Source organism: Archocentrus centrarchus, chromosome 2 (assembly GCF_007364275.1).
Source record: "Archocentrus centrarchus isolate MPI-CPG fArcCen1 chromosome 2, fArcCen1, whole genome shotgun sequence".
In the NCBI taxonomy this organism is placed as follows: Eukaryota; Metazoa; Chordata; class Actinopteri; order Cichliformes; family Cichlidae; genus Archocentrus; species Archocentrus centrarchus.
This window is the reverse complement of record NC_044347.1, coordinates 6909264-6921426: the sequence shown is the minus strand read 5'-3', so window position 1 is coordinate 6921426 and position 12163 is coordinate 6909264. Positions and strand designations below refer to the sequence as shown.

At 44.3% G+C, this 12163-nt stretch overlaps 1 protein-coding gene across 1 annotated transcript in view; it reads right to left on the bottom strand.

The window, feature by feature from the left end:
* LOC115798471 (protein NLRC3-like) overlaps positions 1-12163 on the bottom strand; it is a 45014-nt gene extending 32851 nt beyond the window's left edge. Inside the window, 7 exon segments of the mRNA XM_030755320.1 lie at positions 738-911; positions 2425-4192; positions 4326-4551; positions 8589-8663; positions 9408-9417; positions 9816-10151; positions 12033-12163. Of these exon segments, the coding sequence (XP_030611180.1) occupies positions 738-911; positions 2425-4192; positions 4326-4551; positions 8589-8663; positions 9408-9417; positions 9816-10108 (2546 nt within the window). The 5' untranslated portion in view covers positions 10109-10151; positions 12033-12163.

Below are 12163 nucleotides of genomic sequence, written 5' to 3'. Positions count from 1 at the left end.
AAAAAAAGGGTAGTTGACGAAAACTATGACGAAAATATTTCATCAACGAAATTAACACTGGTGTAGGTACAAACTGTTTTTATGACTGTGTAGGAATATAAATGCACAGAAAATGAGCCACGCGGAGAAGGGTGGGGGTCGGACGGGAAAAATTGTTGCTGATTTTTCTATTTGTACGGGTGTTTTTTTAAAAATTTGTTTTGTTGTTGTTTTGCTTAATTTACTTATTTAGTTTATTCTCTCCGATGTACAAATTATCCTTATATGGTGTGCCTAAAAGGTTATCTGTGTCCCTGTTGGAAATAAGTCATTTTTCTTTTTTCCTTTACAATGTAGTAAAATGTAGATGCTCATCATGCATTAAGAAAATAAAAATCAACCTTGAAAAAAAAAAAGTTTCAGGTTAACTTAGTTCAAGCCATGAGAATCTTGCATTGAGGTCCTCTGCCTTGCCTCGTGCAGTGGAAATGTGACATTTATGTGTTCATTTCCACCATTTTCTCAGTTATTGGCACATGCAAATATAGACTACACTGCTTGTAAGCAGCTGTTAACTGCAAGAAAACTGGAAGCTTTCCACTTGTTGAAAGAGCTAAAAATCTGGTTTTAGATGCAATGAAACTCAAAGAAACACTTTGAAAGAGATTTACAAGTAAGGACATGTCAGGATATAAATTAAATATTACAAGTATTTGATAAACAGATCTCACATCAAATCACAAACCACATGATCTGACCTGAGTGTCTCCAGTTTACAGCGGGGACTCTCCAATCCAGCATGCAGAAGCTTCAATTCTGAGTCCTGCAGGTTGATGTTACTCAGGTCTAGCTCTGTCAGCTCACAGTCTTCTAGTTGAAGAGAGGAGGACAGAGCTTCCCAGCTTCTCTCTGACAGGTTACAGCTGCTCAGCCTGAAGAGATATAACATATAGTGCAGGGTTGTACTGATGAACACAGGTATCAGCAATGGTCAAAGTAATAGCTCACCAATCTAATTTCTTCATTAATGCATTAAATAAATATTATCCTCATTCTGAGTCATAGTAAATTAAATCTGCTTTGCTACAGTTTCATGTTTAGTCTTCTACAAACAACCGACACTTTGAACACAGACGTGTCTGAGTATCAACTGACACATGCTTTGTGTGTGTGTGTGTGTTTGTGTGTGTGAGTGTGTGTGTAGTGACACTGGTCCATCAGCATTATCAAATATAAGAAAATATGACATTGATATTTCTGACTTTTGAACTGATTTTTCTCTTTTTTTTTTTTTTTTTTTAAATAAATCATAGCTTAATGTAAATGTGCATTGACAGAGGTGTTCCTTTATGTCCTTGATCTCATTTTCTTGTTTCCTCCACTGTTATCACTGTTCAGCTGATATCCAGCCAACATATGCTGAAAAATTAAGGGGCTACTCAGAAAAAGGTGTTTGTCAACATGCTTCTTCATGCTAGAAGTGAGGAACAAACTCACGATGTGCCTGTTGGTGTTTCACTCGTGTTTTTCTTGCTTGTTTATTTTGGATTTTTTTTTTTAAAGCAATACCACAATGGCAGGGTCTTCTGTTCTTGGTCTTCGACAATGCCACAGGGGCAACTGGAATATGAAGCAAATTGCCCAAACCCTAATACAGTGCTTTGAAAAAGTATTTGTCCCCTTAGTGATTTCATAGTTCAGGGGTAGGAAACTCCAGGCCTCGAGAGCCGGTGTCCTGCAGGTTTTAGATGTGTCCCTGATCCAGCACACCTGAATCAAATGACTGAATTACCTCCTCAGTCTGCAGTCAAGTTCTCCAGAGTCCTGCTAATGACTTCTATATGTGATTCAAGTGTGCTGGATCAGGAAAACATCTAAAACCTGCAGGACACCGGCTCTCGAGGCCTGGAGTTGCCTACCCCTGTACTAGTTTGTCACATTTTTGCCGCACAAACATTTTTTAGATTAAAAAATTTTTTACATTAGAAAATAACTGTATTTTGTATTTACTCGGGTTATTAAATGATGATTTAATTAAGGAAAAAAAATAATAAATTAAATCAATTATCTTCAAAAACTACATGTTGTGGGGTGCCAGGGTGGCACAGTGGATGAGCAGGCGAACATATATGCTGCATGGCGGAGCAGATGGCTCAGGTTCCTGTGCCTTCCCCATCTTTCTCCTCCCTTCACTCTCTCTTGACTGCTGACTGTCAAATAAAGTCGTAAAAAGGCCAAAAAAAATAATTTAAAAAAATAATGTATATAACAGTATACATGGTTATATTATTAAAATTTGTTTGCTGGTCTGTAAATATTTAAATGTGACAAATATACAAAACCTAAGAAATCAGTAGGTTTTCCCACCACTGTATGGATCATAACAGGAAAATAATAACGATTTCCTGTAAAGAATATTTAAGACAAAAAATCTTTATAACTTACAGAGCTTTCTTTGAGGCTTTGAACACTGGCAGCAGCCTCAGCAGAGCCTCCTCTGAAGCAGAGTATTTCTTCAGGTCAAACACATCCAGATCTTCTTCTGATGACAGTAAGATGAAGACCAGAGCTGACCACTGAGCAGGAGACAATTTATCTGTGGAGAGACTTCCTGATCTCAGGGACTGTTGGATCTCCTTCACTAGAGAACCATCATTCAGTTCATTCAGACAGTGGAACAGGTTGATGATTTTCTCTGCAGACAGATTCTCACTGAGCTTCTCCTTGATGTACTGGACTGTTTCCTGAGTGGTCTGTGAGCTACTTCCTGTCTGTGTCAGCAGACCTCGTAGGAGAGTCTGATTGGTCTGCAGTGAAAGACCCAGGAGGAAGCGGAGGAACAAGTCCAGGTGTCCATTTGGACTCTGTAAGGCCTTGTTCACAGCACTCTGGTAGAGGCGTTGCTCTGTCTGGGAGGTTGTTTGTTGTTCTTCCAGCAGATTGACTCCAGAGTTGATGAAGGTCAGATGGACATGAAGAGCAGCCAGAAACTCCTGAACACTCAGATGGATGAAGCAGAACACCTTGTCCTGGTACAGCCCTCTCTCCTCTATAAAGATCTGTGTGAACACTCCTGAGTACACTGAGGCTGCTCTGATATTGATGCCACACTCTGTCAGGTCTGATTCATAGAAGATCAGGTTTCCTTTCTGCAGCTGATCAAAAGCCAGTTTTCCCAGAGACTCAATCATCTTCCTGCTCTCTGGACTCCAGTGTGGATCTGTCTCAGCTCCTCCATCATACTTGACCTTCTTCACTTTGGCCTGAACCACCAGGAAGTGGATGTACATCTCAGTCAGGGTCTTGGGCAGCTCTCCTCTCTTTCTGGTTTTCAGCACATCCTCCAGAACTGTAGCAGTGATCCAGCAGAAGACTGGGATGTGGCACATGATGTGGAGGCTTCGTGATGTCTTGATGTGGGAGATGATCCTGCTGGCCTGCTTCTTATCTCTGAATCTCTTCCTGAAGTACTCCTCCTTCTGTGGGTCAGTGAACCCTCTGACCTCTGTCACCATGTCAACGCACTGAGCAGGGATCTGATTGGCTGCTGCAGGTCGTGTGGTTATCCAGAGGCGAGCAGAGGGAAGCAGGTTCCCCCTGATGAGGTTTGTCAGCAGCACATCCACTGAGGTGGACTCTGTAACATCAGCCAGGATCTCAGTGTTGTGGAAGTCCAGAGGAAGTCGACACTCATCCAGACCATCAAAGATGAACACAACCTGGAAGTCTTCAAAGCTGCAGATTCCTGCTTCTTTGGTTTCAGTAAAGAAGTGATGAACAAGTTCCACCAAGCTGAACTTTTTCTCTTTCAGCACATTCAGCTCTCTGAAAGTGAATGGAAACATGAACTGGATGTCCTGGTTGGCTTTGTCTTCAGCCCAGTCCAGAGTGAACTTCTGTGTTAAGACAGTTTTCCCAATGCCAGCCACTCCCTTTGTCAGCACTGTTCTGATTGGTTCATCTCTTCCAGGTGAGCCTTGAAAGATGTCTTCTTGTCTGATTGTTGTTTCTGGTTTCCTGGATGCTGTTTCAATCTGTCTGACCTCATGTTCATCATTGACCTCTGCAGTCCCTCCCTCTGTGATGTAGAGCTCTGTGTAGATCTGATTCAGAAGGGTTGGGTTTCCTGCTTTAGCGATCCCCTCAAACACACACTGGAACTTCTTCTTCAGAGCAGATTTAAGTTCTTGTCGACAGAGTGGAGCAATGTATTCTGAAAATGCAATAATAAGCTAATAAATTTAATTATTATGCATTAAGTAGGCCAACATGTTGGTCCATCTCTTGAGACATTAGTAAATATTTTATTTTTGCAGCAGCTTAAATCTTCAGAGAAATCCTCTTACTGCTCTGCAGACGGTCAGCCAGCTCCTCCTGCTTCATTCTCCTCAGGAACTGCTGTGTGATCTTCACAAAAGCCTCTCTGCTTTTCTTCTGCTCTTTATCCTCACCCTCCAAGGCCGTGTCACCCTCCCCATGACCCTCTAAGCATTGTGGGTAATCTGGACTCAGAACCTTCTGGATCTTCTTCAGCTCATTCTTCAGAAAAGTGATGATGTTGTCCTCCAGCAGCTGGAACAGAATATTATATGAACGACCCAATCAGACTGAATCATAGAGCCAAACATCAGATCACAATGAGAATCTGCTGGTCTACAGCAAAAATTTTTCTAAAATAAATACAGTCACACTTCACTCATTTTAGGCCACTGAGATTAAAAATAAGGCTTAGTTGTTGGTTGGTTCTAGTGATATGCTTCAAGGTCTGTTTTAAAACCTGTCATGCATGGCTGTGTGGCAGGAAGGAAGTGGACACCAATGCAGAATACGAAAGACGGAGGGCCAAAGAACTGAAAACAAAAACAAAGGGCACAAACAAAAAACAGCACAAGGCCAGAAAAACAGTTCAAAATCGTTCAGGGGGCCGCCCAGACCACGGGGCAAAACTGACAGGCCGGCGAACACAAGGATCATCAGGAGGTCGACTGCGATCCCAGCGGCGGCAGCGACGAGGTGAGGCTGGAGGCGGACCGCGCTCAAAGCGGCGATGGTGATGAGGCAAGGCTGGAGGCCGACCGCACTCTCAGTGGCAGCAGTGACGCAGGACCTTGTGTGGGCAGCCACGTGGCATGCGGCCTAGGCAACAGAGGACCTCATGCTGGCGGACGCGTGGCATGCGGCGGAAATGGAGGACCTTGGGCGGGCAGCTGTGTGGCATGTGGCTGTGGCTCTCCAGAGCCTTAGCTGGCCTGGACTCTCCTTAGCCCTGGATGGTTGAGGACTCGGGCTGAGCGGAAGACTCGGAAGACTTGGGCTGAGCAGGACCCCCTGATGGCTTGGAGTGTGCGGGGACTCCTTAACCCTTTAACGCCGGGCGATCACTGCTGAAGCGCCCGTTACTTGCCCTCAATAGCGGCGAACAGCTGATTGAGACGTGGCCTATCAGCTCGGAGTCGGCTGATCAAAGGAACGTTGATCAGCTGGCGTATTACCGTAACTCCGCAACCGTTTGTCCTATCGGAAAAATGCAAACGGTTCCTGAAAGCCCAGAAATTGCACATCACAGCCATATAGGGGTAATACGGTATTTGTCGCCGGAAGTCCGCGAACAGCGGCACTTTTGAAGTATGTCATGTCACAGTGGACACATTTGGTATCAAAGGGTTAACGGCTCGGAGTGTGCGGGGACTCCTTAACGGCTCAGACTGAGTGGGAACCCCTGGTGGCTCGGTCTGAGTGGGAACTTCAGGGCAAGGCCCTGGATACGCAAGCTGGGGCTGCAGTACAGGGCACACAGCTGTCTCTCTGGACAGCTGAGACTGCTTTGGGGATTTCTTGGGTGAGTGGGGTAGTGATGGTGAGGATGATGGTGACAAGGGCTCTGACTGAGAAACTCGGGGCGCTGGCTGAGACATGGAAGCTGCTGAGGCTGACACTAGGGGTGCTGACTGAAACTGGGACAGAGGCTCTGCTGCAGGTGACGGAGACTGAAGCTGCTGAGAAACTGCTGCAGCAGGTGTGGACGAATGAAGGTGGTAATCAGAAAGTATTTAACTAACCCATGCAAGGAGTCCATCAGCCAAGGGAAACCAGTAATCGGTCCTTGAAGCCTGGTGGTGATGGCTTCCTGTTCCCCCTCACACGGGTTTGATAATAGGTCCAAACACAACCTGTCCACTCTCCAGATAAGAATCTTCCTGCTCTCCTCTGAGAGGGAGAGAGCAGCAGAGTCCATAGCTTGAGAGTAGGAGATACTTTCCAGGGTATCCAGATGAGCCTTGCTAATTGAAAAGTTCCTTTAGGGACCAAAACAGGGTAACTCACAGGTTTGGTGGCCTGAGAGTGCCATTTCCGGTGCCGAGAGCCACGCTCCCTCCCCACTGAAGCGGGCTGAAGAAACAGCTGTGCAGATGGTGGGGAAATCTGCAGCATTATACGGCACGGCGCCGGAAAAAACTCCCCCCGCTGCTGCCGGAAATTCCTCTTCCTCCATTGCTGCTCTGACTGCGAGAGGGAAGAGGGGCGAGCGAACGGAGAGGCAGGTGAGGGAGTGGCCGGTGCCAAAAACAGTCCGCCTACTCGACAAACCTGCGGTTTAGGCAGGGGAGGTGAGCGGCGTTGCTGGGGACCATTCAAAAAAGTAGGTCCTCCCCGAGCCAGACGAGAGCCGCGGTCCATTGTGGATGCATCGTTCTGTCATGTACAGCTGTGTGGCAGGCAGGAAGTGGACCCCAACGCAGAATACGAAAGACGGAGGTAAGATATAAATTCAGCCTTTATTTGGCGTGTGCAGGACAGAACACAAGGGCTGGACTGAACCAGAAACAAATGCAGAAAAACAGAAGGATAACTAGACTTGAATTCCGAGAACTAAGGCAAAACACAGAAGGGACATAGCAGGGGAGCAAATGACGACGACGCGACAACAGACTGAGAAAACACTGGAACTAAATACATGAGAGGATAACGAGGGGAGTGGGGACAGCTGGGAGCACAGGAAATACTAATCATAATGACAAAACCAAGGGAAGCAAAACTGAACACAACAGACAGGGACCAGACAACTATCAAAGTAAAACAGAAAGACAGAAGCGGGAAACAAAGATGCAGGCTGTGTCCAAATTCAGGGGCCACATCCTTCGAAGGCCGCATTTGTAGGCCGATTACGTCACAGCGAGGCGACGAAGGCTGTCCAAATTCGAAGGCTCCTCCAAATGCGGTCGACGAATGCGTCCTTCTTTTCTCGAATTTGAAGGATAGGTCCGGTGTATCCTTCGTGGCCTACCATATCCCATGATTCATTGCGCATCAAAACTCAAGTACAACAATGGCGGAGGATAGCGGCCAAAAAGTTTGAAATATGACTGTTTCTGTGAAACAAAATAAACTTTTAAGATGTTTAAACCTCAAATATCAGCTCGTTTTATCAAGATATCGCTTAATTGCAAAAAGTGCTGCGATGTTTTTGGAGCTGTCTGTTGCTGCTGCTCTACCAGCAGCTCACCTCGCTAGCTGCCAGCTGACCAGAATGCCTGACTGCCGGCACATCCTTTTCAAACCCCCGCTGGCTTTCGCCACTGAGTGGAAGTTAAATACAATTATAACTCACTCAGATGATCTCTAACAGCTGATGTTTGGTTTGTTTCAGTGTTTCATTTGTTCCTCAGCAAATCGGTTTGCCTGAAATTAAAGTTAAGCATCATAACTGGATAGTTTTATTCAACATTAATGTCTCACTTAATATAGTTGGATATTAATCATTTGCTCAGCTGTATTCCTTAATGTTGAAATGTGCTATGCTTGTTTTAACCGGTTAAAATTAAACCACAAAAAGGAGCAAAAGTTCGTTCTCCGTTTAACCAGCTGCTTTTCCACAGCTGCGCTTCGCACTGTCACGGTTGCTAGGCGACATGAGCTATGCTGAGGTGAGGGCAGCTGATATGAAGGCTAGACCGTCCAATTTCACAGCCGCTCACTTCCAGCCTTTGCGGTCTTCATGGGCCGCGAAGGACTGGGTCTACAGAGGACGGGTCCTTCGAAGGATGCGGCCCCTGATTTGGGACACAGCTGCAGACTTGACACCGGGAAACATAAAGAACTAGAAATAAACTGCGGACCAAAAACAAAAGAACAAAAAACACTGGGCCACTGGCCCAGGACCATGACAAAACCAAAACTTCTTCATTGAAACCAGAAACCACTAAAACTTTCAAATCTTATATTATCTCTATTTGACCTTTGACCTCTAATCTGACCTTGTATTTGATTTTCCTACTACAGTCGTCCCTCACTATATCACAGTTCACTTATTGCAGCTTTGCTGACAGCATAGAGATACTTGCTCAGTAATAACAAGATAATGACATCCACACAAAATGTTCTGATCACTTCCTCTGCATTTCCTCTGTTGCTGCTCTACATGGTTCAATAAAAATGGTTGTGGAGCATCTATAGACAGAGATCAAAATCCATAAGAAAAAGCACATTTTCTCTGTGAAGCAGACATCTTTGGTAACAATGTTGAGCAGTGCAATCCACTGGTGTACAAAGTGCAGCATGGAGATGACTGAAAGAACAGATGTAACAGTAGTTGTTGTACATGTACAAACCATAAATATGGAGTCCAGCTGTGTTTGATGCTGCTGGGCAGACTGACCACTGGGAACCTCTGAGCTCTCCTGATCCACTCTGTGAAGGAATCATGAAGAATTAGCTCTCATCCACACAGGGACCAACACAAGCTCAAAGTCCATGAAGTGATGTTTGGATGAAGAGTGAAGCAGATGACTCCCTGTAGCAGCAAAGCTTTACTAGCCCTCAGTGATCCCACTGAGAATCTACAGCTCAGTCTGCAGCTGTTCACAGCTTTCAGCTCACTGTGGTTTAGTCCTAACAGCTCTCACCAACTCCTTCACAAAGATTTCCTTTCAGCTGAAGCGCCCTGGAGTAAGACAGTCTCTCTCTCTGTGCTTTCACTGCTGAGCTCCCAGTTCTCAACAACTTCCTCTGAGTCACTAAAACACTATAGATCGAATGCACTGTGTGAAATGATTTGCTTTGGAAGTAGCACTGATCAGTTCGAGCTCTGCTTCCTTTCAACAAATGCCTGCTACTCTTTGGAAATGTCTTTAGGAGACTCAGCATTTCCTTCCATCAATCTGTTTATTAGCTGAAAGATAATCAGTGTGATCTTTTCTATCTCTGCGTATTAGAGGAACTAATACATGCTTCTACATTTAGAAGGCCTGACTGCAGTATTCTGCTCTCTGTTCTACCTACAAATGTTAGAAATAGAAACTAGAACTGATTCAGAACTGCATCCAGAATGCTTACGAGGACCAGAAGGAGAGAAATGGTTCCACCTATTTGAAGTCCCTACACTGACTGCCTGACAGTTACTGATTTGAAAATCACTCCACTGTTTTTACTGTTTGAAACCTTCATGCTCACATGGAAGCAACGTATGAACCATTACAGCCCCTCAGACATGTGAGGATAGAACAATGATCCATAAACCTTCATGAAGACAAACGTGTCAGCAGGACATCAAATACAGACTCACAAAGGTGTCTCCTGTGTTTGAAGCACAGCTCAAAGGAGCCCCCTGCTGGAGCAGCTGCAGTCCTACAGACACTCAGCCTCTTCACTACACAAACACCTCCTACAACATCCATTCTTTACACTCTGACTGCTGTGTTTGTGCAACAAACTCCAACACACACCGCTTCACATATGAACACAGAAATGTGTGTGAAAAAGAGCTGAGCTGACATTAAACATGATGGAGAATTTATTCAGAAACACTGAGTCAGGAACAACATTTAGACACACATTACCTCTCTGCAGGAGGAGGAACACCTGATTTAAAGTCAGCAAAAATCTCCTTTGACTCGTCGCTCTTTAAGGACACACAGCTGGGTTCAGGTTCAGGTCCAGGTTCAGGTCCAGGTTGGTTCCTGTGAATAATGATGCAGCAGTGATGTGAGTGCTGAGCTGTGACATGGAGAAGAGTCATGGACAGTTAGAGATGGTCATCTCACCTCTGAGCTTTGGTCTGGCTCTCATGTTCCCCACACAGAGTGGTTTTAGAGGGAGGGACTCCCTCCTCTCTGTCCTCACACTGATCCATGCTGATGAATTCACATCAGCTCACACACACTTTCTACCTTCACCTGCAGAGGAAACACACATCAGCCCAGCACACACACTGATTCACTTTGAGTAGGAGCTTCAGTCCATCAATGTTCAGCAGTTCAAAACATCTGAACAACAATTTCTAATATTTCAGCGGATCCAGGATTCAAAGAGGATCAACAGAGTTCAGAGCTTCACATTAATGATTCAGAGAACTGCACACACTGATTTGTTGACACACACTCCTGTGTGTTTCATTGACTTCATTCAAACACTGATCATCATCTACAGACGTCTGCTCACAGAGCTGAGACAGAGTTACAAGTTTGTTTTCACACATCATTTTGAGCAGCCAGGCAACACACATGCACGCACACACACACACACACACACACACACACACACACACACACACACACACACACACACACACACACACACACACACACACACACACACACACACACACACAGTTGTAGTTAAATCCAGTTTGACCTGAAACACAAAGATCTTCATTGATTTGATGAAACTCAAGAATCAAATCAAAGAATCAAAACTTGAAACAGAATAAAAACCAAAGAGAATCCAGAATCAAAAAGTCAAATCTCAGATTCTCTGATCTCATTCTGACTTTATTTGAGGAATAACGTCTCTTTACAGTAATGACAGACTGACGTGTGCAGATTAATGCGCTCTGATATCAACTGAATGAGGAAATGAGTGACAGTTTGAGGCTCAGAAGGATGGAGGAGTCAGAGAGAAACGCAGAGAGCTGAAGAAATCCAAATGGTTTGGAGCTGTAATCATCTTTAAATATTGTCAGTGATTAACAGACAGATCAGAGTTTGATATGAACCCTTTTGGTGGCTCTGATCCAGTCTCTGAGTAACACGACTCCTCTGTCCGCTCATCAAGAGTCAGCATCACTTCCTGTTGGAGGCGAGCCAGCAGTTTGTCACAGTGTTTTCAATCAGAGGCCTCCATGTTGGATCTATATCTCAGCTACAACCACATTAAATAATGGTGCTCATGATCTAAAAAGGTCAAACACAACGGCTTCACCAAACCACCAACTATGAACCAAAGAAAAGTTTGATCATTAATATTCTCTGAAAAATGGACAAAAATCAATCAATTCTGCTGTTTGTAAACTTTTGAGCACAACTGTTTGATTCTTTTTAATCTTTTGTGTTTTTGTCATGAATTCATAATTAAATTTGAAACACGGTCCCGTTCATAAAGTAACCTCTGACAATAAAAACCTGTTTTTCTCGACCTTTGAGAGCCAAACAATCAGGATCAAACACTCGAACATGAAACAGGATTTTTGTTCAAATCTGGTCAGAATGAAATCAGATGCAGGTGTTACAGGTTAAAGTGTTGGACAGTCAGTGTCCTCACAGCCGCTCCATCTGAGAGCAGATCAGAGAAAGTGTCTGCTGTAGTTGTAGAGCTAAAAGTCCTAAACACACAAAACAAAGACTAAAAACTGCAGTGAGAACATTTACTGAGCATTTTATGAACGTTGGTGAACAGGTTTCTGATGCTGCCATACTGGATTTTTTTCATACCTCAGTGTGTACGAGGTGCTTTCTGAAAACCTTATGACCTGAGATCCTGACAAAGAGCAACAACGTGTCACAAAGTTCACAATTCTTACACATTTTTCTGAATTCCCTCCCAGCTGTCAATCAGTCCACAGTAACAACACCTGAGCTCAGCTGCTGACCATCAACTAACTCTGAGCTGCTCTGATTTATGGACTCTGGTTTTAGTCCACAGCCTGATCATGTGATTTGTTTCAAAGAATGATCCAAAGTTTGTCCTGAAATCAGAGCTGAACATCCAAACCTCACAGAGCAGAAACAAACAGTAAAGTTCCTGAAGACAAACTGTTAAAGGAAACAAAGCAAACTTACAGTTTCTGCAAATAGAGCAGAAGAAGAAGAAGCTCCACTCCACACCTGGACACCAAACACTGACACAATAATCAATAATTCCCCTTGTTGGATCAATAAAGTATCTATCTATCTATCTATCTGTCTATCTA